Raw genomic sequence first — 23108 nt, 5'->3', positions numbered from 1 at the left:
AGCCACAGCTGCTCTGGGGCAGACGGCCAGTTCGTACCCACGGCCCCTCTGACCATCACAGAGACATTCACACACCTGCCACACTGGAGGCAGGGAGGGGGAAGTGTCTTGCCCAAGGACACAACAACAGCTGGCTGGGGGGAGCGGGGATCGAACCGCCGACACTTTGATCATTGGACGACCTGCTCAACCGCCTGAGCCACTGCCGTTCATATGAGCAGCGTTGAGTCAAATAAGGGCAGCGAAGGACAAAACCACATAAATTGTTGTAGATGAGGGTAAACCAGCTGAATGAAGTAGCATTAAAATAAAGAAAGTCTGCATAATCTAGAATGGGAAGATGTAAGTGTGACATGTAAGTCAAAGCAAACATTTTTAGATGTTGGTTTAACTTGTTAAAGATTAGATTTCCCGTGATTGCTTTGTTTACACTCTCTCCTGCTAGCTTACAGCCCCTCACAACCCCAAGTTGACATTAGCGGTGCAACAAAAATGGCGAGCAATATCAGAAATCTCAAGGCTAAATAATTATCGTTCCTATGAATAGCCTTACTGAATTGGCTTTACCTCCAAATAATGCTGCAAAGATGGTCAAATATCTGCTGGTATTTTGAATTTCACAAACACATTGATTTAACACAGTGACAACCCTTCTTTTTTAAGCTGTGAAGTTGTAAATGTTCAGCCCCAAATGGACAAACAGAGTGCACTGACGGGTTGCAGGGATGCCGCTGAGGCGAAAGGACCGGCGTCGGGAGAAATGTGGCTACTTTAGCCCACACCCCGAACGCCCTCAGTCTAATACAGACCGACTGGAAGACTCCCAGCGCTCCCACAACATGGTACCAAATCCATTGTGGTTTCGCTGGCGATGTTTTCTGTCGCCATTCTGACTAATTTAGGTTTGAAAAATCAAACAGACAGAAGAACGGAATAATTTCTGTTTAGCACGATGTAAACTATAGCTTCATTGATCAGCTCAGATCTGCTTAAATAGATTGAACTAAAATGTACAAAATAAAATCCTTGAGTTTGAAAATGACTCCACCAGTGTTGAACTTTAAACATGCCTGATTTGATCAGACCAACATGCCAATATGAACCTATTTCAACTAGACAGCTATTGATGCTGGAGAATCTGATCGGATCTACTTTTAATTGCAGGGCTTGTCTTTAAGTCTTTATTTAAAGACTGTCGAAATGGGTGTTTCTTTGTTTTTTAAACATGATTGTGTCATTTTTTCTGATGTTGGAGGACATATACTATGGAGTCCTATACTGTTCATAATTAAATAAATAAATATTTAATTCAATAAATAAATATGAAGTCATGCAAATACACAATCAACCAATAAATCTCTCATAAATATATAAAAAGATCATGAAATGGTGAAAAACCAGCACACTGATTTTAAATTAGCCATTGTATTATTCAATATATTTCATTTTGCTTTAAAAACATGTTCATTATTTTAAAACAGCATTTTAAAAATATTCATTTTAATCATGTGGAATATATTATAATTTTACGTCTTTTTTCAGAACCTCGGATTTCAAAATCAATATTTTCCAAAGTAGCTTTGTTTTTATTTAACGTTGCTGTTTTTCACAATGGTTGATTTATTTCATGAAGAGCTTTTTCAGGAGAATGGGTCTGTCTGTCAATCAAACTAGACAAGGCGGAGACACTTTTGTGATTGGCTATTCCTTTACCCAGACATGAGCAGCAGCACCCTAACTCCCCTGACTACATCGATCGAAGATGCTTCAGCAAACGTGACGGCGCAATGCACACCCCTCAACACTAGGGGGAGTGTGCACCTCAACACATCCACAGTGTTACAAGAAATTGGGCAGTTTTGGTTCTAAATTTGCGGATAAAAGTGGCTTTGGGCGAGTGTGCATAATTCAGGTGATTTTGTGGTCGGTTCGGCAATTTTCATCTTCTCATGAACATCTAGTAGTGGTCTAAGTTCGGCTGAGTGGTTGTTGGAGTTCCACTAAGCTTCTATGAACTGGAGTTCCATGAACGCACCGTGCCGCGTGTGGGAGGGGCTACCAGCTAATGTTTTTAGCCTTATAGCCACATGGAGCGGTTGCTTGTGCTTATCTCAGTAACAATGCATGGATGCACAATGTACATGGAGAGTGTTAAGATGTCAGAAACGTCATCGCAGGAAAGGTTCAACATTTTTCTTGAGAGGGAAAAATAAAACCAGAGGACCTGATTATAATCATTGTCTCATTGAAAATAGAAAAATATCATAAGGTTCAGGCCCGAGCAGGCTTGTCCCGCTTTGCACAGCTGCCTGGTCTCACTCTGTCGATCCTCCTGCGAGCCGACATATGTCACGATGTGAGCTGTGAGTGAATGGCGTAAGAATGAGGAGTGTGAAAGATGTTGACGACCGGAGCTCCTTTGGTCCACACAAACCCTCAAACTACAAAAACAGAGTCGTTCATATTTGCATCTTCTGCAGCAGACAGATAGTTTGTCTCTATTTGATCCTCTAATGTCAGCAAAGCCTCGCGGATATCCCTGAAATATGTCATCTCTCTGGCACACCGCTGAGCGGGTATCGAGGAATATGAGTCGATTTCCATGGATCAGCCAATGAGCGTTTAGATCCCGCCCACTTTCACTGATTGACAGAAAGACCCATTCTGCTGAAAAAGCTCTTCATGAAATAAATACGCCATTGTGAAAAACAGCAACATGAAATAAAAACAAAGCTACTTTGGAAAATATTCGATTTTGAAATATGAGCTTCTGAAAAAAGACAGAATTATAGTAAAATTCAACATGATTAAAAATGAATATTTTAAAATGCTGTTTTAAAATAATGAACATGTTTTTAAAGCAAAATGAAATATATTGAATAATATAATGGCTAATTTAAAATCTGTGTGCAGGTTTTTCACAATTTCAGGATCTTTTTATATATTTATGAGAGATTTATTGGTTGATTGTGTATTTGCATGGGGTCATATTTATTTATTGAATTAAATATTTATTTATTTAATTATGAACAGTATAGGACTCCATAATATACAAAGAAAATTGAGCTTAAAAATTGATTTTCTGATTATTGGTTTATTCAAATGGCTATGTGGCTAACATTTAGTGTGTGTTACTAACAAGGCTGGGAGTGAGCTTCGTCACAGTAACATTAGTTTTAATCTCTTTTTTGTTACCTGTTGCAAACAATGTTGGGAGTTATAGGTGTTGTGAGCATGCAAACGTACGTAGCTTCAAACAAATGACTAAATACTGCTAATAAAGTCTAAATAATGACTTTTCTTTAAATATTTTGTCTCGATTATTGCATCTGATAGGTCAGTGCGCCTTATGTATCACATAAATTCAAAATAAACCATTTATTGACGCTGTACCTTATAATACGACGCACAAAATATGGTCATCCCAATTAAAAGAGCAGTGGAAATACTTTTAAAATAGATCAAAAGATGACATTAAAACATTCCATAAACACACTGACGATCTTCTGTTTCTTTCACTTGGATTGCAGATCTTCACCCTCGCTCACGTTGCAACAGATGTTGACAAACTGCCTTTGAACGCCTCGCAGTACTAAATCACCTTACCTGGAAAGCAGTTGACTCAAAGTTTGGGTTCTGAAGGTGTTTTCTCTCAGAGCGTATGCTGTTTTGTAATGGGAGCCATTACAGGAGGGGGAGGTTACTCTGTCATCTGTCAGTGAGACGTTGCCAAAGGCTTTACCCACTGAGAGACTGTGCTGGCGTCTAATGGCCTCTCGCTGGCTGGGAGAGCTTTTCCTTGTGGTTGATGCTTTTCAGGTTTGGCCTGCTGTCACTCTTTTTGGAAAAAAAAGGCTTCCGTCCTCTTTCTTCTTCATGAATCTTTACTTACTAGATCTTTTCAGAGAATCAGAAATCATGACGATTCTGGGGATTGAGCCCAGGACATCATAGATGAAAAACCTGCTAGTTATGATCTTCTATTTTGGTTGTAGCTGTTCAAAGTGATCTTAAAGTAGGGTTGGAGGTACTGTGCTATCCAGATGATAAGAAAAAGAGGTCAAACTGAAAAAACAAACGGTAAAGAAATGAGTGACAACTACAGATGATGTCATTCTAAGAATGTACTATAGAAATGATGGTAGCAGCTGTGAGTTTCTGGCTGTTTTCTTTTTTAAAAAAGGGCTTGCCTAGCAGCATAAATTCATACTTTAATGCTATGATACTGTAATATTGAGGCTTTGACATTTGTAAATTAGACTTCAGGAGTAAATGGCAAAGGAAGCCCTGCAAAGGCATACTCGATGTAATGTAAAAAAAAAAAAAAAGAAGCAAAAAACAAGCATGCAGACCATCATTTCACTTCCATCATTCCAGTTTCCTCTTGTTTTTCTCCAGAAGCAAGCTTCGTTTTCTCCCCGGAGGCTCCGTTTCCCGAAAGAGCTCAGAGCGACGGTGCAACGTATGTAAATATCCCTGTCAGCCCCACGTCCAAGAAGCAGCTGAACTACATGGAGCTGGAGCTGCAGGAGCCGGGGCACGGGGGGAGAGGGGCAGCCGGGCATCTGCCGGTTCAGAGTAAGGATGGATGAGGATTTTCCTTCCACTTCCCATACTAAAAGTCGTCTATTGGTAGACGCCTACGTGTGTGAAATGTGTTCTCTGCATTTGACCCATCCCCCCGAGGAGAGGTGAGCTGCAGACAGGAACCAGTTGGTGGTTAAACCCCTGAGCCCCCCCTTAATGCTGTGTGTCAAGCAGGGAGGCATTGGGTCCCATTTTTAGTCTTTGGTTTGACTCGGTCATGGATCTGTGTACTGAATTTGATTCAAATCAGATAGAATGTGGTGTACCACAAGGCCTACTCTCAGGACACTACAATTTATCTGAAACCTCAAAGATATTGCTGCTGCATCCAGGATTCGACTTTTTTCTACTGCAGTGGAAATATAACACAAGTGCTTTTGGAAAAAAATGTAAGAAAAAGGCGGCATAAAATAAAAGTTTTTGACTCTGTGCTCCTTTTAATTCAGTTTCTTCCTATTTTTTTTTTGGGAAACAAATCCAAACTAGAGAATTAGCTGTCAGATTGACCGAGGCGTCCCTTTTTAAATGCTAACTTGGGTAATTGATAAATATGATAAAAACCGCATCAAATTTATTAACAAGAACACAGAACAGCACCTTTAATTGCATCTGGGTTAGCAGCAATGATTTATGTAAAGAGTAGCTTTTTTTAGATCAGTTCTTATACAGCCAGAGCAGAAGTCTGAATTAGATTCAATTAGTTTAGAATTACAGCCGAATGACCTCAGCGCTGCTTTCTTGTTCTAGTTTGGTTCACACAGCGCTCAAGGATTTCTTTTTTTTCTTCTTTCTGCTTTTTCTGAAAAGCCGATTTTTTTAATTCATCTAATTTTATGTGCAGCCACTGCAGAGTGAAATAAAAGAACTTACCCACAATGCATCTGCATGTCATGATCAAGCAACAGTGAAAAAGTCTGCAGATCGACAATCGACCTCATTAGACGTCTAGAACTGAGAGGACGGCTTCTCGTCTGACAGCAAAGCAGCTGAGTCCTCGTCATTGGAGATGAGGCGGCGAGGTGCGGCCGCTCGATAAGCCGGCTGTTAATGGCGCTGACCCCCCCGAGAGCACGAGGAACATTCGAGCGTTGACGCGAAAGGAGGTTAATGTGGAATGTCAGCGTTACAGTTTATATGTTGGCTTATTAATCCGTCACCTGGGAGGAGGGGGTGTCAGGGCTCCCATCAACACCTCCACATCCCCGCTGCTCGTACTCTTTAAGGCAGAGGTTCTCAAAGTTCTTCTAGCAGAGGATTTGGAACTCGACATTAGACTGGGGACTAATTGTGGGGAAGAAAACTGAAAAATGTTGTTTTTAATAACTTTAATGACCAAGTGTCATTTGTACAGTTAACCAGGCCCTCCAGATGTTTTCCCAGATGCTGCCGGAGGTCGCTGTCCAGATCGTCTACTCGTCTAGTAATTGTATCATTTGACAGACTTATTTCTTCAAACTCTTTTGCTTTCAGCATACAAACGCCGCTTGCTATTGCGGGCCATTTCCAAAGCCACAACGTAGCTAGCTTCTGTCACAGCTTCACTGGATTTAGTCATTTTTGTAAACTTTTCCTGCTGTGCAGCATAGCCTCGTTGTTCATCTGATTTAGTAACCATCAATGAGGATATATTAAAGGCCACTTTGAGAACCTCCGCTTTAAGGAGAAAAGGTTGATTTCTTTGACTGATTGTCAGGAATGATCACAGGGCTGGACTCAGATGCAGAGATTTTAGTGGTTTTAATTTCTTGAACAAGCTTTAACTATGGCTCTGGAAATAACCAAACAAAGTGGCACAGGACAAAGAGAGACTGAGACTATTTAAGACATAAAGAAGGGGCAAACAGATGGAACCAATCAGGGAAAATGACACAGTGACACCTGTGGGGAACAGACAAGGGCAGGAAGGAACAAGGCCTGAAACGAGAGGAGAGTTACTGTTTCAAAATAAAACAGGAAGTGCAACACGAGACAACACAGGTGACAGCCATAGACCAGAAGTGCACAACTCAGGACAAATGACAAGACATGACACTGATTAAGTCTTCATCTGTCAGGAATTAGTAAGAGCAGAGAGCACGCAGACGTGGCGCATACTTACCATTTAGCATCGGAGATATCGTCGGCGACACCTATATAACACACAAAGCTTCCAAACTCGTTGACTTTTAACACGATCGACGTGAATCAGCAGATTCTAGCGTGGAGACGATTTCCTTTGATTGCGTAAACACTTCACTACTGTAAAGTGTCGTGTGTCAACGCACAGCTGCTTTTGTCCGCTTCAGAATCATCTGTTCAAGAGGTATGCCATGTTTACACCAAAACACGATTTGCCCGTCAGATTTGTGTCCACTGCCTCTTTTTTCGATGCTCGGCAAATTGGCTGATCAACGCTTTTCCAAAAATGTGTTCATACGTCAAAAGTTTTTAGCCTCATCACTACATGGGAGTGTTGACTGAATGTCTACAATTTGACAGATCAGGCCAAAGTTGAGTCGGTTGACATGACAACCATTCACAGATACTTGAACTCTTAAAACGCTGTGCGGTGAAGAGCGAAATATGCTGCTGCCAGACCGCCAGCCCTCTGACCGCGTCTGTACATTGGCTTGTACTTCCAACCTGATGGATTGGAGCTAAATGTTGGGACGTGTGTCTTAACAGGAAAGGGCTCCACCAAGTACGCCCAGATCGACATCACCGCCACCGAGACGGCTCACAAAGTGGGAGCGCAGCACGCCCTGGGGCGTCAGGAGGGCCTGCACACTCTGGAGCTGCGGCGAAAAGGGACGCCGCACTGACAGCAGCGGGACGGTTCTGATGAGTGGTGGCGCTATGGAGCAGGCTGACGAGTTTGTAGGAGCTGAATATTTGAGTCATGATTTCTTTTTTTCTTGTTTCAAATTGGGTTTTCCTTTGTGAGCTCAGAGATGCCATTAAATGACATTAAGCTAAGCAGAGGATGATGGACCAGAGCTGAGCGAGTTCCTAACCACAATGACTAAGAACAATGCACAGTCATGTTCTCTGACCTTCTTTCTTTGCACGCAATATGCAGATTTTTGTTTCTTTCATTGTAATGATGTTAAGTTTAATATTTAATATTCCTGAGTGACCGGGTAATTCCACATGTAGGTGCACAAAGGTGTTCCCGACTTTCCATAGGTGTTAAAGTCAGCCCTGTTTAGAGTGAAGAAAGGAAAATAAGTAAGTGTCAAAGCAGAAACAGGAATGGCTCTGAGTTAGTCAGGCCGTCACGCCGACCTTTGACGACAACAGTCAGGAAGCGATTCTGAGTTTCTCTGCCTCTAGAGAAAAAGATTTTACTTTTGGAAAGTATTTCTGAAAATGCAAAGCTGAGAAAAAGTTGGAGGTTTTGCAGTCGGAATGTCAGTTCTGTTGAGTGTGCAGCATTTTATTTTTCACCTATTTAATCTTTGACGTCATTTAACCTCTAATTTGTAACCCAATCTTAGCAAAAGTTCCATGAAATTCACTGATCACGTGTAACCCCATATTTCCCTTTTTTCCTTGTATTTCATATGAAACCACTCCCAAACAACTAGTTGTTCATACGTTTTAATTGTATTTTTAGAGCGTACACCATCAGTAACTATTACTGCAGTGGCGCCATTGTCACGTCAACAGAATCCTGCTGTTCCCGTTCAGGACAGACGGGCATCAACCACAAAAATCCGGCTAGCAACCTCATTTCTCACTGATGTTGTGGTGAATTTAAATATTTACGTTTTTTAAAGATTCATCTGTGAATAGTGCAAGAACTGCGCCTTCTAGTGTTCCAGATCACTAATTGCTGTCAAATTAACAGCTTTTAAAGATCCATGATTTTAGATCTGCCCATATGCCGGACTCTACGTAACCGAGCTCGTAAATGATTGTCACCCAAGCCAAGGAGGGACATTAATGAAGTCCAAAATAAATATATATTATTATATTAATATAATTAATTAATATAATATAAATAAATATAAATATTAATATAATGGCAGTGATTTTTTTTGTATAATTTTTGCTTTAAAGGGATTTGTTTTATGTCGGAGATTAAAATTACATGGTGGATTTTGTCGATTCATTTCTATATTTATTTTTTTATTCATAATTACAGATGAATTGGTTAAAAAGTTTTGCTGACCCCCTTTTGTGTGTTGAATGGACTCATCCGTAGCTATAAAGCTTCCAGTGTGTTGTTTTTTTTTGATGGGTTCAGGCTCCAAATCTGTTCATTGAAGAAAAAAATACAAGAAGGAATAAAACAATCTTTTAATGAAATGACCTTTTGTCAGATAGACTGATGGTTGACCCTCACAGTGTAGCTGTTTCAATCATATTTGATGCCTCCCTAAACATTTATGTTTGCTCGTTGTTATTAATATTTTGTAAATTCAGATTGAACCGAATCATTTAGATCAATGGAATATGGTGTGTTTTTGTTGTCGGAGCAGTCTGTATATATGTTTCTAATTATATACCTGTTTTCAGAATAAAAGTAAGAAAAATGATTTGATTATTTTAAATGTTTTCTTTTTTTTTCAAGTTTGATAAAAATGTATCAGTTTAAACAGACTAAACAGTAAAGCTAAAAGCAATCTTTAAAAAGGTTTCAGAAAGGCTGTGTCACAAAGTCACAAAGAAAAACGTATGCATTACGGATGTGTCACGCATGTACCACACATGTACCACACATGTATCATGAAACACCAACATTTCTTAGATGAAAAATGATCCAAATGTACGTAGTTGCTGTGTGACACCGCTTTCAAATACTTTTTCTAAATATAGCAACTGGTCACAAAGATAACTGGGTAAAATAGGCAGCTGCAGGTGGGATTATTTTTTTCTATTTAGAGGAAATAATATAGGAAAAATATTTTGATGTAAGCTATCAACCTTTTTTAGAACATACTTACTGTGTCCAGACTGTTGTTTTCATATTATCTGGGGTCACCACATAGGTTTGGCCCAAGTGCCTTGTTACAAAAGCTAGGCAACAATTTGCCATTTAGATTTGAACCACCAACCTGCAGAATCAAACCTGCTACCCACAGCCAACATCTGATTGTTGGCAAACAAAAATTAAAATATTCATCCATCATTGTTTTACACATTCTAATTCCTCACCTCCTCACCTACCCAACTTTTAAAATATTGGTATTTAAATGGGAATTGACTTCCGGACCAAAAACTAAAAGAACTAGAGCCAGGTCAATTTACTGTACTAAGAAAACTATTGGAGAGGAGTTGATTACAACTTTACAACAAAAAGGAATACAATTCTTTTTGGTTTAATAAAAAGTATCGATGGGATGTATCATTATAATATGTAACAGTATTTTTTGTTGTTTTAAAAAAAAAAAAAAAAAAACTGCATCCACTGCTGCTCTATTGAGCATCTTAATAAATCCAAACAATGGAGGTACTTCTACTAGACAGCCCAAAATCATACTTACTGATTTTATTAGGAGAATGTTGTAACAGCCAGCCTTGCTGTAACACCACCCTAGACCCCTCCCCTCCCACCACCACCACCCTTACCCTCCACCCCCCATGGCTTGCCCGGCCTATCAAGAGTCTGAGATTTTCTCACATCGGAAGTTTTATACTCCCTTTGGGAGAAATATGCTCAACAGGTAATTTGGGACTAAAGGAAAAAAAACAGTGTGCACTTAGAATTGTACGGTACTTAAGAAAAAAATGTAACTTTTAAAATCTCATTTCCTTCAAATAAATGACATTAAATCTAGATATTTCGCTAAATGTACATATTTATTGCAAGATTTCATGATCAACTTGTATTTCCTGCAGTGAAGTGGCCATGGAAGCTTCAAATGAACAGCCTCCACACAGAAGGTTCACTGATCTATAGAGATGTTGACATCCTCAAGACGCTGCTCCATATTCAAACTGACGTGCAATACGTCCACATGCTCAATTCCCATCAACCTCACTGACTTGGAACGAAAACACACAGTCCAGGAGATTGATTCTCCAAAGGTTGTTTTCTCATTAAGAAGTCAAAGAAAGCAGAAAAAAATGTCTCAACCCTCTCTGTGGTCTGGCATTAGTACAAATAAATGTATGGTGAATGCTGGGAAGAAAGTGACAGGAGTTTAATGAACCTCTTGACAGCTTTGAAAGAAAAAGAAAGTTGTTTTCATCTCTTGTCTGGTGCACTGCAGAGCCATGGAGGTCCATGTGAGTAATGAAAGCAAGAGGTGTAATGAAGAACCTCAGTAAAGTTTAGCTCTGTAGAAATAATAATAATATTAAAATAACTTTTCAACATTTTCCACGTATGAACTTTTGATTTTCGTGATTCATGCGTGTTATACGTAATTCATTTTTTGTGTGTGTTTGTCATACGTTGATACGTGCAGATGACGGTCGAGGGTTTCGGCTGATGGGTCTTTGTGCAAATTTGGTTTTGAGCTGTGCAATGTGTAAATCTAACGTAGTATGCAGGTCTGTGGCTTTCCACCACCGTTCAACATGTGTCTGATGGACTTATCACGCATGTACCACCGATGTATAATTGTTAGATCGCGTATACGGCGCACGTCACGTTAAAATTATGTAATTGACGCACGAATCACTAATGAATTGCATGTAAAAAGTGCGATAATCACACTTTGTTCATGTTCTACCTTGATACATGTTTGGTTTAGTCATTCTTCTGTGGTTTTGGCATGATTCATTTGTGATACAACTGTGAAAATTTCAAGTAAAGACCACAACTTTTCTCACTTTTTCCACGTATAAACATGCATGGGCGATTCTCATCTGTGCCATATGCGTAAAATGTGGCACATCAAATATCCAAGGGGTCTATAAAAACGAAGACAAAGGAAACTTTTTATAAAAGATTTTTTATCACAGATTTGATGGAAAGAATCTTTCAAAGTAAAAAAAAAGGTCCATCTTTCTAGGCACACAAATGTTATACGTCCACATTTATCTAGAAATTCTTTTAGCTAATTCATCCGTCCCAAAGAATAACTGACAATTAACTGTGTATTTCCCTCCAAATTACAACAGGAACCCATTATTTTATGTTGTTGCACAATCATGGGAGGTTTTTTTCAGCAGCTTCTTTTTCCAACTTATGGAAGGAATGACTTTCCACCCAAACGTGCTTCCCTTGCTCCCCTCCAACCCTGTTTCCTTCAATGATAGCTGGCATCTTTGTGCAAGTTTTTCTTGTTTCTTCTTGACTGTGCCCGTTCCAGAAAAAACATGAAAACAATCAGTTCCTGCATTTGACAGTGCCATGTCTTGATTTTTAGTGGAGCTAATGAGCTCAAGTGAAGTGACAGCTCTACTTTCTCTTTAGCTGACAGTTACATGAAATTCAAAAGTAACCCATACAAGGAAGAGAACAACTTGATGAAATAATATTCAAGCAACAAAACAGCTTTTGCTCTTCTTATATATTTGTGGTGTTTCTCACATACAACAGCACATCACAGTGCAGCACATTATTTGTAAACGGCCTGTACAGACCAATTTTTATATGTTTAGTAAATATTTATTTCTAATATCAAAATTTTTACCTGTCCGTCTGTCTATATCTGTCTGTCTGTCCATCCATCCACTCCAGTGGTGGCTACTGGTCTGTCAGAGAGGGGAAGCTCATTTTCGGCCTACATCATAAAATTGTCTATTTATTTAAAAGTAAATTCTGCCCTTTCCTTTTCAAGAAAATGGTCTGTGACCCTGTCGTACCAGCTAGGAGTCTTTTTAACTGACTTGACCAGTGTCCTCTCAAAGGCTAGCAGAGCTAGGCTGCTTAAACGGCCTTGGCCCATTGTGTTTTCAGGTCTTATCTTTCATTAATGAAAGTAATGAAAGATAAGATGGAAAAAAATTATAAAAAATGTAGCTCTCCGGAACTAAGCAAACATGTTTTAGCCAGAAATATAACCATAATACAGAGCTGCATATTGTATAATAATATTTCAGTCAGACAACTCATGCAATAAAATATTTATTTCACATCTTTTCATTTGCGTTCACATTCTTTGTTTGACATTCTCTTTCCTTTAGGTAAACATTTCACATTCCTCTTAGTTAGCATTTAACGTTCCTTTATAATTGCCATTTCACATTCCGAAGAACACAGTGCTGCAGTAAAGAAGGATAAACAACTTCCACACCTGGACTTAAATAGGATGCTGAACAGGTGAGTTTGATTAACTGAACCACCCTAGGGGAGAGACCGTAGTAAACGCCTGCCTGAGTTGCCTGCCCGAAATGCTCCCGTGGTCACTCACTCCTGTACTGTGGAATAAAAACAAAGATTTGATCGTAATCGAACATTTATGTAAAATTATCAAACTGAACTTATTCAGTAAGCACCGGGGTCCGGCTTCTTGGAGTCGGGTTGTTTGGGAATGCAGGCTAAAGCGGGTGGTAAACTCCATCTAAGGCTAAATACCGGCACGAGACCGATAGTCGACAAGTACCTTAAGGGAAAGTTGAAAAGAACTTTGAAGAGAGAGTTCAAGAGGGCGTGAAACCGTTGAGAGGTAAACGGGTGGGGCACAGAAACACTTGTTTGACGAGGGTCTACAGCCAATCAGGATGCAGAACACAGCATGCTGCAAAAAGCAAGACTATCGCAACTGATAGGTTTGTATTTATAAATGTTATGCTGTTACTAGTTACCTCTAGGAAATAAGATTACCAGCAAAAATGACATTAACCCTTCAACACCAGAGGTTAAACCGGAAGACGTTGACCTGATAGACTCACAGCCTACTACATCTGCTGCATCCTCCACCTCATCTGCCTCGACTGCCTCAACCTCACAGAACTAAAAGAAGATTTTTAGTGGCTTGGCTTTATATTTTAGTATCGTCTTCGTGTCATTGTTTTATTGTAAAAAAAAAAGTTTACCTGTACAGTAGTATATTTATTTCTTAAATGTTACATTTTCCAGAATTGTTTAGATCTTGTGGTTGAAGTAATTGTGGGAAAACATTTCACTGATTTATTGAAAAAGTGAAAAAACACTACTTGATAAAACAATGTTAATGTTCTCCTCTTTGCTTTTCATTGAAATGTGTAGATATTTCAGTATCAAGGATGCACATGTAGAGATTTGACTTGTTTTACAATTTTAAAAATTCCATACAAAGACAACTAAATTGCATTTTATAAAATGTTCAGCCGCGAATGATTGCTATATGGCACGTGTCAAACTCAGGGCCCCGGGGCCAAATGTGGTCCCACATGTCATTTTATGTGGCACGCAAGAGCATAAAAGTGTTTATTTTTTTAAAATAAAAATTGGTGTGTATTTATTCATAAGCGGGGAATTGGACTTGAAATATCGGATGGGGAAACTATATGATAGGACTTAAACACTGTCCATATAACCTGACAGAATCAAATGTAAAAGGATTTATGCTAGAGTAATGAGAACACATTTGTTTTTTTATGCAACTGTAATTGTCACTTTAAAAAGTTATGGTAAATAAATAATGAGTTTTTGAACATTAAGGAGTAGTTACATTTATTTTTCATTACATTTAGTTACATGTATAAGTTATATCTGGCCCTTTGAGGACAGCCACTATGCTGATGTGGCCCTCGGTGAAAATGAGTTTGACACTCCTGCTATATGGCAAAACTCATAGTTGGGTTTGCATTGATTATAAGTGCATCTTTCATGTAAACAAGACAAAACAAATACTTTGGGTGAAATTAATAAAAAAAAAACGTTTTTAAACTCTTCCTCTAAAATGCAGTGACTGTTTTCACTTGTTCTGTATCTACTTTGGATAAAAGTACTTTCTTTTTTTTTTTTTTTTACTTGTCCTGTCCAACAGCTGGGCAGACAGACGAGAGCTGAGGGCCTCTTGTGTTGGACATATTTTATTTTAACAAGAGGGGTTATTAATCTTCTGACAAACCAAAGGCATGACTGAATAAACCCCTTTTGTAATTGAGGCCAAACTTTATTAATTTCAACCATGTTTGAAAATCTTTGGTGTTGGACCGGACGGAAAAGGAAAGAAGGGAAGAAGAGAGAGAGATGTTGATGTGGATAAAAGTACTTTCTAAAAGTGGCCTATATCATTCTTTAAGCCTTTCATACTAAACTATTCCATACATATGTGAATATATTACCTTTGGCACACTAAGAACAATTTTTAAGGAAATACTGATATACATATATCAATGTAAGGGTGGGGTCATCTAAGATAGCGCAAGGTTTAATTATCATCTTCCTCTTCACTCATCAGGAGAGCAAACCTGTTGCTGATCTCTTCTCCACCTCTACCCCCACCAAGAGCCCCTCTTCCACCTCTCTGTCGTCCTCTTCTGCCTCTTCCTCTCTTGTTGGATGCTGAAGAGCGAGGATTCGCTCTGATGTTGCAGTTCCTCACATCATCCAGCAGAATGACCCCTCAGTTAGCAGCGACTCTGCAGGCTTGCCACCTTTCAGGTACATCAGGAGGCCATGTACCAAAGAACCACTGAAAATCCTGAGGAGGGATAAAAAGCTAGTCAAGTTATTAAAGAGATTAAAATACATCTCTGTCACTATTCTAATAGATATATCCTATTGTAATCCGTTATCTTAAAACATACACTTTTTTTATACCGTTAACTGTTCCAAACCCCATCTTTGTTATGTCTGAATAAGGTGTTTTTTTCAGGTGTTCAAATCTACAATTCCAAAATCCAGTGCCATGGAAATTTCCCAGAAGTCTCTGTGAAAAATCAGTGTACATCAATGCTCACTAGATTGACAAATCTACACTCACTGGCCACTTTATCAGGCATCTGTCATGTGAAGGCCTGACTTTTGTTCTGCTGTGATCTCTCCTGGAGGTCCTCCCCTTCTTGAGGTCCTGAGAGAATCACAGGTGTGTTTCATTTGATTCATTATCATTTTATTCTATTTCAGGATCAAGTTTCTGAGGTGCTGTGACAGATCGTTTTCTTCCTATACTCCTTTTCGAGTTGGTTTAGCTCTTGGCATTAAAGCCCTCTACTTGGATTTTGGATCGGTGTCTTTTCTTCCTGCTCCTGGTCCTTGTCTCCCCCGATCCCCCGTTACAGCATCATTCATTAATTATTAGGGGACATTTGGATGGTAGCATCAGAATTTGGCGTCAACAACATCAAAGCATGGATCCATCCTGCCTTGTGTCAAGCTATTCGAATGCCACACTTGATAGCCCCTGTGAATATTTTTTTCTTATGTAAAAATATGATACAACATGAAAATAGTAGAGTATACTACATCCTTATATTTAAAAAAAATGTACAAAATGAACAATAAGAAGGAATGCAACTGTCTGGTGTTACTGTGGGCTGCCCCAAAATCAACTCCTCGTCTCTCCCCTGGTCTCACTCGTTGTCGATTTATTAGATTTCGCTGTGCAGTACAGTTATGCTGTGGGGCTGGCATATACAGTTCATAAAAGTCTTTTGCCTGTTTTCACTTATGGAAGATAAATTGCAAGTAAATTTGAAACTTAAAAGAACAAAATTGGCTTAACTAACCAGCATGGCGGTGTTGAGGAGCTCCAGACTGGCTATTTAGTGACAGCTCACCAAAGATCATGCCCAGAACCAAAGCCTGCAGCACGTTTTGTGAAGGTGGTGGTACTGCTTCCCGTGACTGCCATTGCCAGCCGCAGGTGGGCAGGAACAGGAGCCAGGACGGAGTCGTTCACGACCAGAACATCCAACAGGCCACCGAGCCGCTCAGCCTCAGGCCCCTTGATCAAACGAGAATGAGCACAATCGCATAAAGCAAAACCATGTGTCATTTCTTTGACCTACAACTAATTGGGTAGTAATCATTGACTGTAAAAGAGAACTGGACAGAGTGAGCGTGATGTCACCCATAGAAAATCCCTTACTTCCACTTTTTTCAGTCTTAATTGTTTCACGATACAGACGCCACCATGCTGGAGCCACATGACAGAAGTAGTGATTGGTCCCAGTCGGGGTGAGTCATTGTTTCTATGGCAACCACTCTCGCCAATCAGGGGTGAGCTTGTTGGAAGACCACACTCCTACCACTTGAAAGTGGCCCACACGGAATCTGTCAAATGTTTCGCATATTTGACATGAGACCAAATACTTTTACTGAGGCATCAGATTGGTCAGTTTATAACTGAAATTAATTTCACAAAAGAAAAATTATCATGAAAAAAATGATTACAAAGAATGTGTAAAACAAGGCATCGGAGCAAAATGGTGACAAACATAACGACTAAGTAATAGCTGTTTATTTCGCTATGGGATTTTGGCTTCTTGGATTTTAGCAGGTACTTCCTGTTTGGTACTTCCTTTCCAGTTCTCAGTTACAGTGAATGAGAGTAATCAAATGTTCACCTGGCAGAGTTTGTTTACATGTGCATGCTTCCTGGGGTTGCATGCCTCCACTTGTTTTCTTTTCAGGTTTACGTCCAAACGGTCCTACTCTTCAACCAAAATCACTTCTGTACTTGCTGCCCTAAAGCCCATCTGTTCAGTGCCGGACTGACCGCTGCCTCCCTGCCCTCTTCCTCCTTTAGTTCTCCCAAATGGATTGCCTCCACCTCTTCCTTGAGTTGCTCTTTCTTGCTTTTCTGCAGTAGAAGCTGATATATAGAAAAAAAGGGTTAACAGGGAAGCAAAAATTACAAATCAAAATAAAAGGGGCTTGCTATTTTTCATTAAACAGAAGATAACAAAAAGAGCCAAAGCAAGCAGCTGGATTCCCCTCTATAGGAAAACTTAACTATTTTAAGGTCATTTTATTCAAAGAGGTCAGATCTTAAAGCCTGAAACACAACTTTGCCCTACAACTCTAATACAGTTTTTTTGATTTACCTCAAAGGTGTTTCTGAGATGAGGAGGGTAATCCAGATTTATGTTGTAAATAAGGCCAAGCAGCATGGCAACTGCCACTCTGACACTTGGTGGGTTGACCACCACAGCCTGGGAGATGTGGACCACGAGAATGTCCTCTTCCCCACCACTGCCACATTCCATTAGGAGGGAAATTCCCACCGTGGTGTCCTCAATTGCCTCCTGGATTGCTGCATTGTCTTCATTCTAAAGAACACAGACAATATTTGTGTATACAGTTAGCATTTGAAGATAAGTTAGAAAGTCTAGATTACACGACTCACCTGTACTTTGAATAAACCCCTGCACTTGCATATATTGGCGAGAAGGTCAGCAGTCTGAAATACAAAGTCAGAAATTTTTAAATTCACATGCAAACCTCAGAAAAATACAATTCTTACCATTGGCTCATCAATAAATGTTATAGTTACTGTGTTAACAAAATCATAATATTCTTAGTGTCATGTTAACAGAGATGGTGGGATAACTGATCAACCATCAATTTCATTATTTATAATGTATGTATCTTTCTGCATAAAAGGTGTGTGTAAAGAGTAGGGCTGGCAATCTTGATTACCTCCCGATTCGATTTGATTACAATCCAGGAGACAATAATTCCAATACTATATGGTAAATGCATGGTGAGGGGGACCCACCTGACTCAGTGAAGACTGGAGCATGGACCCCAGCATCAGGGAGGACAGTTGGTAGTGTGCGATGAGCTCTGTAATCAGGAGAGAGATTTATGAGTTTCATGTTAAATTTCAAATAAATGTAGAGTGACACTTCCATAGCATTGTTGTATCATTTTACTAACTAAACATGCATTGGTTTGAAATCAATAGCTGCAAAAATATTCTGAAGAAATTAGACCAGAAAGTACATTTGACCCCCACCTCACCCCTCCCCTCACAGAATTCAAACCGCGCTTAATGAGAAACCGCGAAGTTTGAAATGGAAACTGTAAACTCTAAAGCAGGGGTCGGGAACCTATGGCCGCGAGCCATATATGGCTCTTTTGATGGTCACATGTGGCTCGCAGACAAATCTTTAATTATACTTTTTTTTTCATTAGACCAGTCCTTCTCGGGCGCGATGCGATGCCAAAGGCGCGCAGTAGTAGCGGTGCTTAGAGAGAAAAATCTGCGCCAGCGCTATCAGTTACTATTATCCATTATTTCACAGAGTTTGTACCAGCCGGAAACCTGTGAATTGCCGTGCCTAAAACTGCGCGCTCCCGTTTCTGAGAAAGAGCGCGCAGATGCGGGGACGGGATGTGTGAGGAAGAAAGCAGAGGGTGAGGCTGAGGTGTTGTGGGGACAGGCAGCAGGTGAATCGCGCAGGGATTGTAAAAACGTAAAACCCGCTGCCTGTCACTCACTGCAGCGTGTGAGTGTGTGTTTGGCTCCGTATCTGCATGTGATCAGTCTGTCTCACATCTACAGAACAGTCAGACCTACGATCACGTTTAAAGTCTCAACGCCTGCGTGAAGCAGAAACTCACCACGTATCAACCAGACTAGACCATCAGCAAAACTACCACGAGAAATACTCATCATTTATTAGCAACAGCATAACAATGTTATTAAAAAGAATCCACAGACTTATTGTACTTTAAAAATGTTGAAATTAAATCAAATGCACACATTCACTTGTATTTTTAGTTTTAAACATATTGTCGCGGTCTGAGTTGGATGGCTGTTGGGCCGCATTAAAAGTTCTGGAGTTCATTGAACGCATCAAGCAGTGATCTGATTGGCCCTCAGTTCTGTCGCTCAGCCTGTTGTTAGGTAGTTTGGACCAATGGGGTTCAGCTATGGGCCGAATAAGGGAAATGGGAGGGCTGCAGCGGGAGCAGGGGAATATAAAGTTGGGAGAAGCGCTCTCATCTCGGCGGGAGAGATTCAGGAGTTGCTGAATTGATTGTACTGCGTTTGTTGTGGTCTGCAGTAACCCGAATAAAGAACCTTAAAAGAGGTTAAGTCTCCGTGCCTCAGTGTGGGAAAGGGACGCTACATTATTGTCTGGCTCTTTCGAAATTACATTTCAAAATATGTGGCGTTTATGGCTCTCTTGGCCAAAAAGGTTCCCGACCCCTGCTCTAAAGGTAGCATATCGGGAGTAGCTAATCCCCCCACCCATGTAAAGGATTCCCATATTAATTTATCACAAAATACGGGGGAATCTGTGAAGTACGATTACAGACGTTTTATAAGGCTGTAAAATTTTACTACACATTATAAATTATACACTTGTTCCATAAGGACATGAATATTTTCACTCCATTTTAAACTCTCAAAGCTAAAATTTCCATAGAAAAATAAGTTCAGCGTCATAGAATGAAAACAAAACTCTGATTGAAACCGAAGACTTAAGTAAACTGGACAAACTGAACGCATTCTGTGCACGAGACGCGCACGGAGAATGATTGACAGCTGACTCAGACAGAAGTGTGCTGATGGAAGTAATGCCGTCCTTTAAGCTAGCTCATGGGTGAAACGGTATGGAAAAGCTAAATAATGACAATAGTAATGATAGCTTCTCACACTTTCCTTCAATTGTGGTCTCCACAACGCGGAACTTTACTAGCAAAAAGAAATCCACTGACGATGAACCCCCCTGGCAAAACGTTGCCCCTGTGTGTGAAAGAAAAAAAAACGCCGTGCCCGCGAGCGCCCACTGCCCCCTTTGTCAAAAGCGAATTCCCACGGCATAACTACTCACCACTCTTCCCCGCACATCATTGGAAATCACCGCGTTTACAGCTGAATCTGCCTGCGACGTGGAAGTCCAACATACCGTGCACACCTCCCCCTACCTGCCGTCGAGGGCTGCGCCTGACAGGGACAAAAGTGGGGCGCAGAGCCTTAACTTTGATAAATACGACAAAAGTGGATTACAAAGCTCTTCCCCGTGAAAAACAACGCTAATGATAAATTAACGCAGTTTCATTTCCTTAAATTAGAGTAAATTAACTTACCTTTAACAAGTTCCTCCAGCCATGCAGCTTCTCTAAAATGGCTGACTGCAAAGTTTCTCCTCCTGGAATGCTTCTTGACATATGGGGTTTACTTATCCAAATTTAAGGGGCAAAGGATCAAGCATAACTATTTCATGTTTTGTCAACATGATTTAAATATATAAAGGTAACACAGCAAGAATTATGTGTGATTTTCAAGATTATATTATGTTTCGAAGATTAACATAATTTGTTCATATTTAGTATTTGTAAATCGAAAACCCCCACTTTTCCAGTTTTTTCAGTGTTCTTTCCTCTCTTTCTTCCACTGCCTTCCTCCCCCATAACCCTGCTCACCTCTTCAAGAGCCTCTGCCACGTTGGAAAAAGAGGACAGCCAAATGAGGAGACCCTCGATGCGAGAACTAGATGATCCACCTGTACGTCTTCCGCCACTGCTGCCTGCGTGAGAGTTTATCAGAGAAAGCAGCATCTCAGTCCCTTAGGAGTTGCGTAGTCATTACCAGTAAGAACTGCACACAGTGGTAACAGCTCCCAGTTCATACCACCAAACCAGCGACAAAGGCTGTTGGTGGTGTGGTGGCGAGCTGATATGTAGCATCGAGATGGTTTTCCATTGACGTTGGTCCACTGGCAATAATGAAGTGGCAGGTAACCAGCTAACATGAGAAAGCAAAGGACACAGACAGCATGTAAAAGGTCATCGCTAGAAACAGCTCATATTACAAGCAAAAAAAAAAAAAAAATAGAAACAGCTGGTTTAAAAAAAAAGATTTAAACGCACTCCGATCATCTTTGGATCTATTTTCAAGTGTACCCAGTGGTATTTTGTGATTATGCTGTTTTTAACCTAAAAAGCTGTGTCGTTTTCTAGGACAAAGTTTCTGAGCGGAAGTAGTTCATTACATATTTGCCTGGGAGTTGTGGAAACGAGTTGTGGCGAAGAGCGATTTGCCCCCCTTCCCCTGAGAAGCTGAGAGCTCAGGGCAGGGAGCTTGTGGCTGGTGCAGCGTATTTTCTACGTCACAGATAAGCTCTTTTTCATACAACAACTTTTATCTGCGCCTGATTTAGAACGATTTTAATAAAGAAATTCTCAGAAATGCAATTTTCAGCGTCATTTTCTTTATAAACGTCGTCCATCATCAGAAAAATGGCACAAGGACATGTTAAAAACACCAAATACACGATTTTCATCAGAGTGGGTCTTTAAACTAACCTTAAACTAAACTAAACTACTTGAACCGGGTACACCCAGAACAGGTCACCATGTCTGTTGCACAACCCCACTCGCATTCATACCTAGAGACAATTGAGAGTCATCAATTTACCTATGGGGCATGTTTTAGGACTGTGGGAGGAAGCCGGAGCGGAAAAACCCACACATGCATGAAAAGAACATGCAAACTCCACACAGAAAAAAGCCAGCCGGGATTTAAACCAGGACGAGAGCGCAAACCACTTTGCCGCCATGCAGCCTAAAAATTGAGTCATGAATTGACACAGCTGCTTTCACATTCACCTGGAAGGTCAAAGACATAAAAGTCACTGTCATTTGTCAGCACGGGACACTTCCAGTTGTATGCCAGGCAGGCTATCTCCCAGTCAGCCTCAGCCGGACACTGAACCAGCGGGATTCCTTTCTGGATGAGGACCTGGATGAAGACGTCTCTGGTGAGCAGTGGCAGGACAGAGCCGTTTCGACCATGACAGATGTGATCTGCGTCTCTGATCTTGGCCTGCATGCGTTCCCGCATCGTAGCAAACTTCTTATCACTGGGGTCCATTCTTTTGTAATAATGAAAACACAAATCTGTGTTACAACCTAACAAACTGCAACTTTCCTACACGTGTTAAAAAAACAACAACAAAAAAACGGTGCAAACTGATATTTCATGTAGATTGTTGTTGTCACCTTTTCGGCATGTCCAATCAGAGGTCGCCACAGCGAATCACAACCGTGACACAACACTGTATTTTATCCGGGCTGGGGACCGGCACAGGGACCGAACTCACTGCACTGTGCAATTTCTCGTAGAAGACGGTAACATAACATAACCTTAAAGGGGCTGTAAAAATAAAAACCTTGGAATATTTACATGAGAAAAACAAATGTTCCAAAGTTTTATCATTCAAATCACAAATAATGCAAGGTTCAACATAAATTTTTTTCAAAAAAATACAGCCATAGAATATATTTTATTACGTTGGGTAAAGTAGGCCATTTATTACATTTTGATTAATGATTGTAAATTAACTGTTAAAAATAAACATTGTTTTAAAAGAAGCTTTGTTGTCATGGTAACTTTTCTGTTTCATCCCAATCTTTTAGAGACGTTTTCTTAAATTTTAAATGTATGAAACTACAGCAAAAAATTTGTAATATTGGCAATGAGACAAATATCCATTGTGAATATAAAAAAGTATTCTTGATTAACTGAATCAGAGCAGTGGGGAATGCTCAACAAACATTAAAATCTTTTAAGCTGCGTGAAAGATCATGCTTTTCTAACCAGGCAATGAAGGTGAAAAAGGTTATTAGTTAGGTCTTTAAATAAAATAGTACTTTTATCAAACCAGTCGTGATTGAATATAGATTTTCTACAAACTAAAAAAGTTGTATAATTTCATCCATGAGAGATGAGGTTGTGATTGAAAATAAACTTGCA

General features: G+C 40.0%; 2 protein-coding genes across 8 annotated transcripts in view; one reads left to right on the top strand and one right to left on the bottom strand.

The window, feature by feature from the left end:
* The window catches only part of LOC101161092 (protein Dok-7), a 42928-nt gene extending 33821 nt beyond the window's left edge, over positions 1-9107 (top strand). For all 3 annotated transcript variants that reach the window (XM_023966183.2, XM_023966186.2, XM_023966184.2), the window contains 2 exons: positions 4399-4578; positions 7252-9107. In XM_023966183.2, the coding sequence (XP_023821951.1) occupies positions 4399-4578; positions 7252-7388 (317 nt within the window). In that variant the 3' untranslated portion in view covers positions 7389-9107. The remainder of the gene's footprint in view (positions 1-4398; positions 4579-7251) is intronic.
* A 3469-nt stretch (positions 9108-12576) lies between these two features.
* On the bottom strand, positions 12577-21791 carry LOC111946328 (uncharacterized). Of its 5 annotated transcripts, XM_078935995.1 has the most exons (9): positions 20441-21767; positions 20185-20297; positions 18117-18184; positions 17745-17798; positions 17443-17667; positions 16963-17210; positions 16123-16340; positions 15378-15464; positions 12577-15095 (listed from the first exon to the last, which is right to left on the bottom strand). In XM_078935995.1, exons 3-6 carry the CDS (start codon positions 18150-18152, stop codon positions 17064-17066), a joined length of 462 nt encoding a protein of 153 aa, XP_078792121.1. In that variant the 5' UTR covers positions 18153-18184; positions 20185-20297; positions 20441-21767; the 3' UTR covers positions 12577-15095; positions 15378-15464; positions 16123-16340; positions 16963-17063. The 5 variants fall into 5 exon arrangements, with proteins under 5 accessions (XP_078792121.1, XP_078792125.1, XP_078792123.1 ...); XM_078935999.1 differs by having other exon boundaries at positions 15378-16340; positions 20441-21791; XM_078935997.1 differs by having other exon boundaries at positions 15378-16340; positions 20185-20331.
* Between the last annotated feature and the right edge of the window lie 1317 nt (positions 21792-23108).

The sequence above is a fragment of the Oryzias latipes genome, chromosome 18 (assembly GCF_053564925.1).
Source record: "Oryzias latipes strain Hd-rR chromosome 18, Olatipes_Hd-rR_3.1".
Taxonomy (NCBI): Eukaryota; Metazoa; Chordata; class Actinopteri; order Beloniformes; family Adrianichthyidae; genus Oryzias; species Oryzias latipes.
The sequence above is the reverse complement of the archived record's forward strand: the minus strand, read 5'-3'. Positions and strand labels throughout refer to the sequence as shown.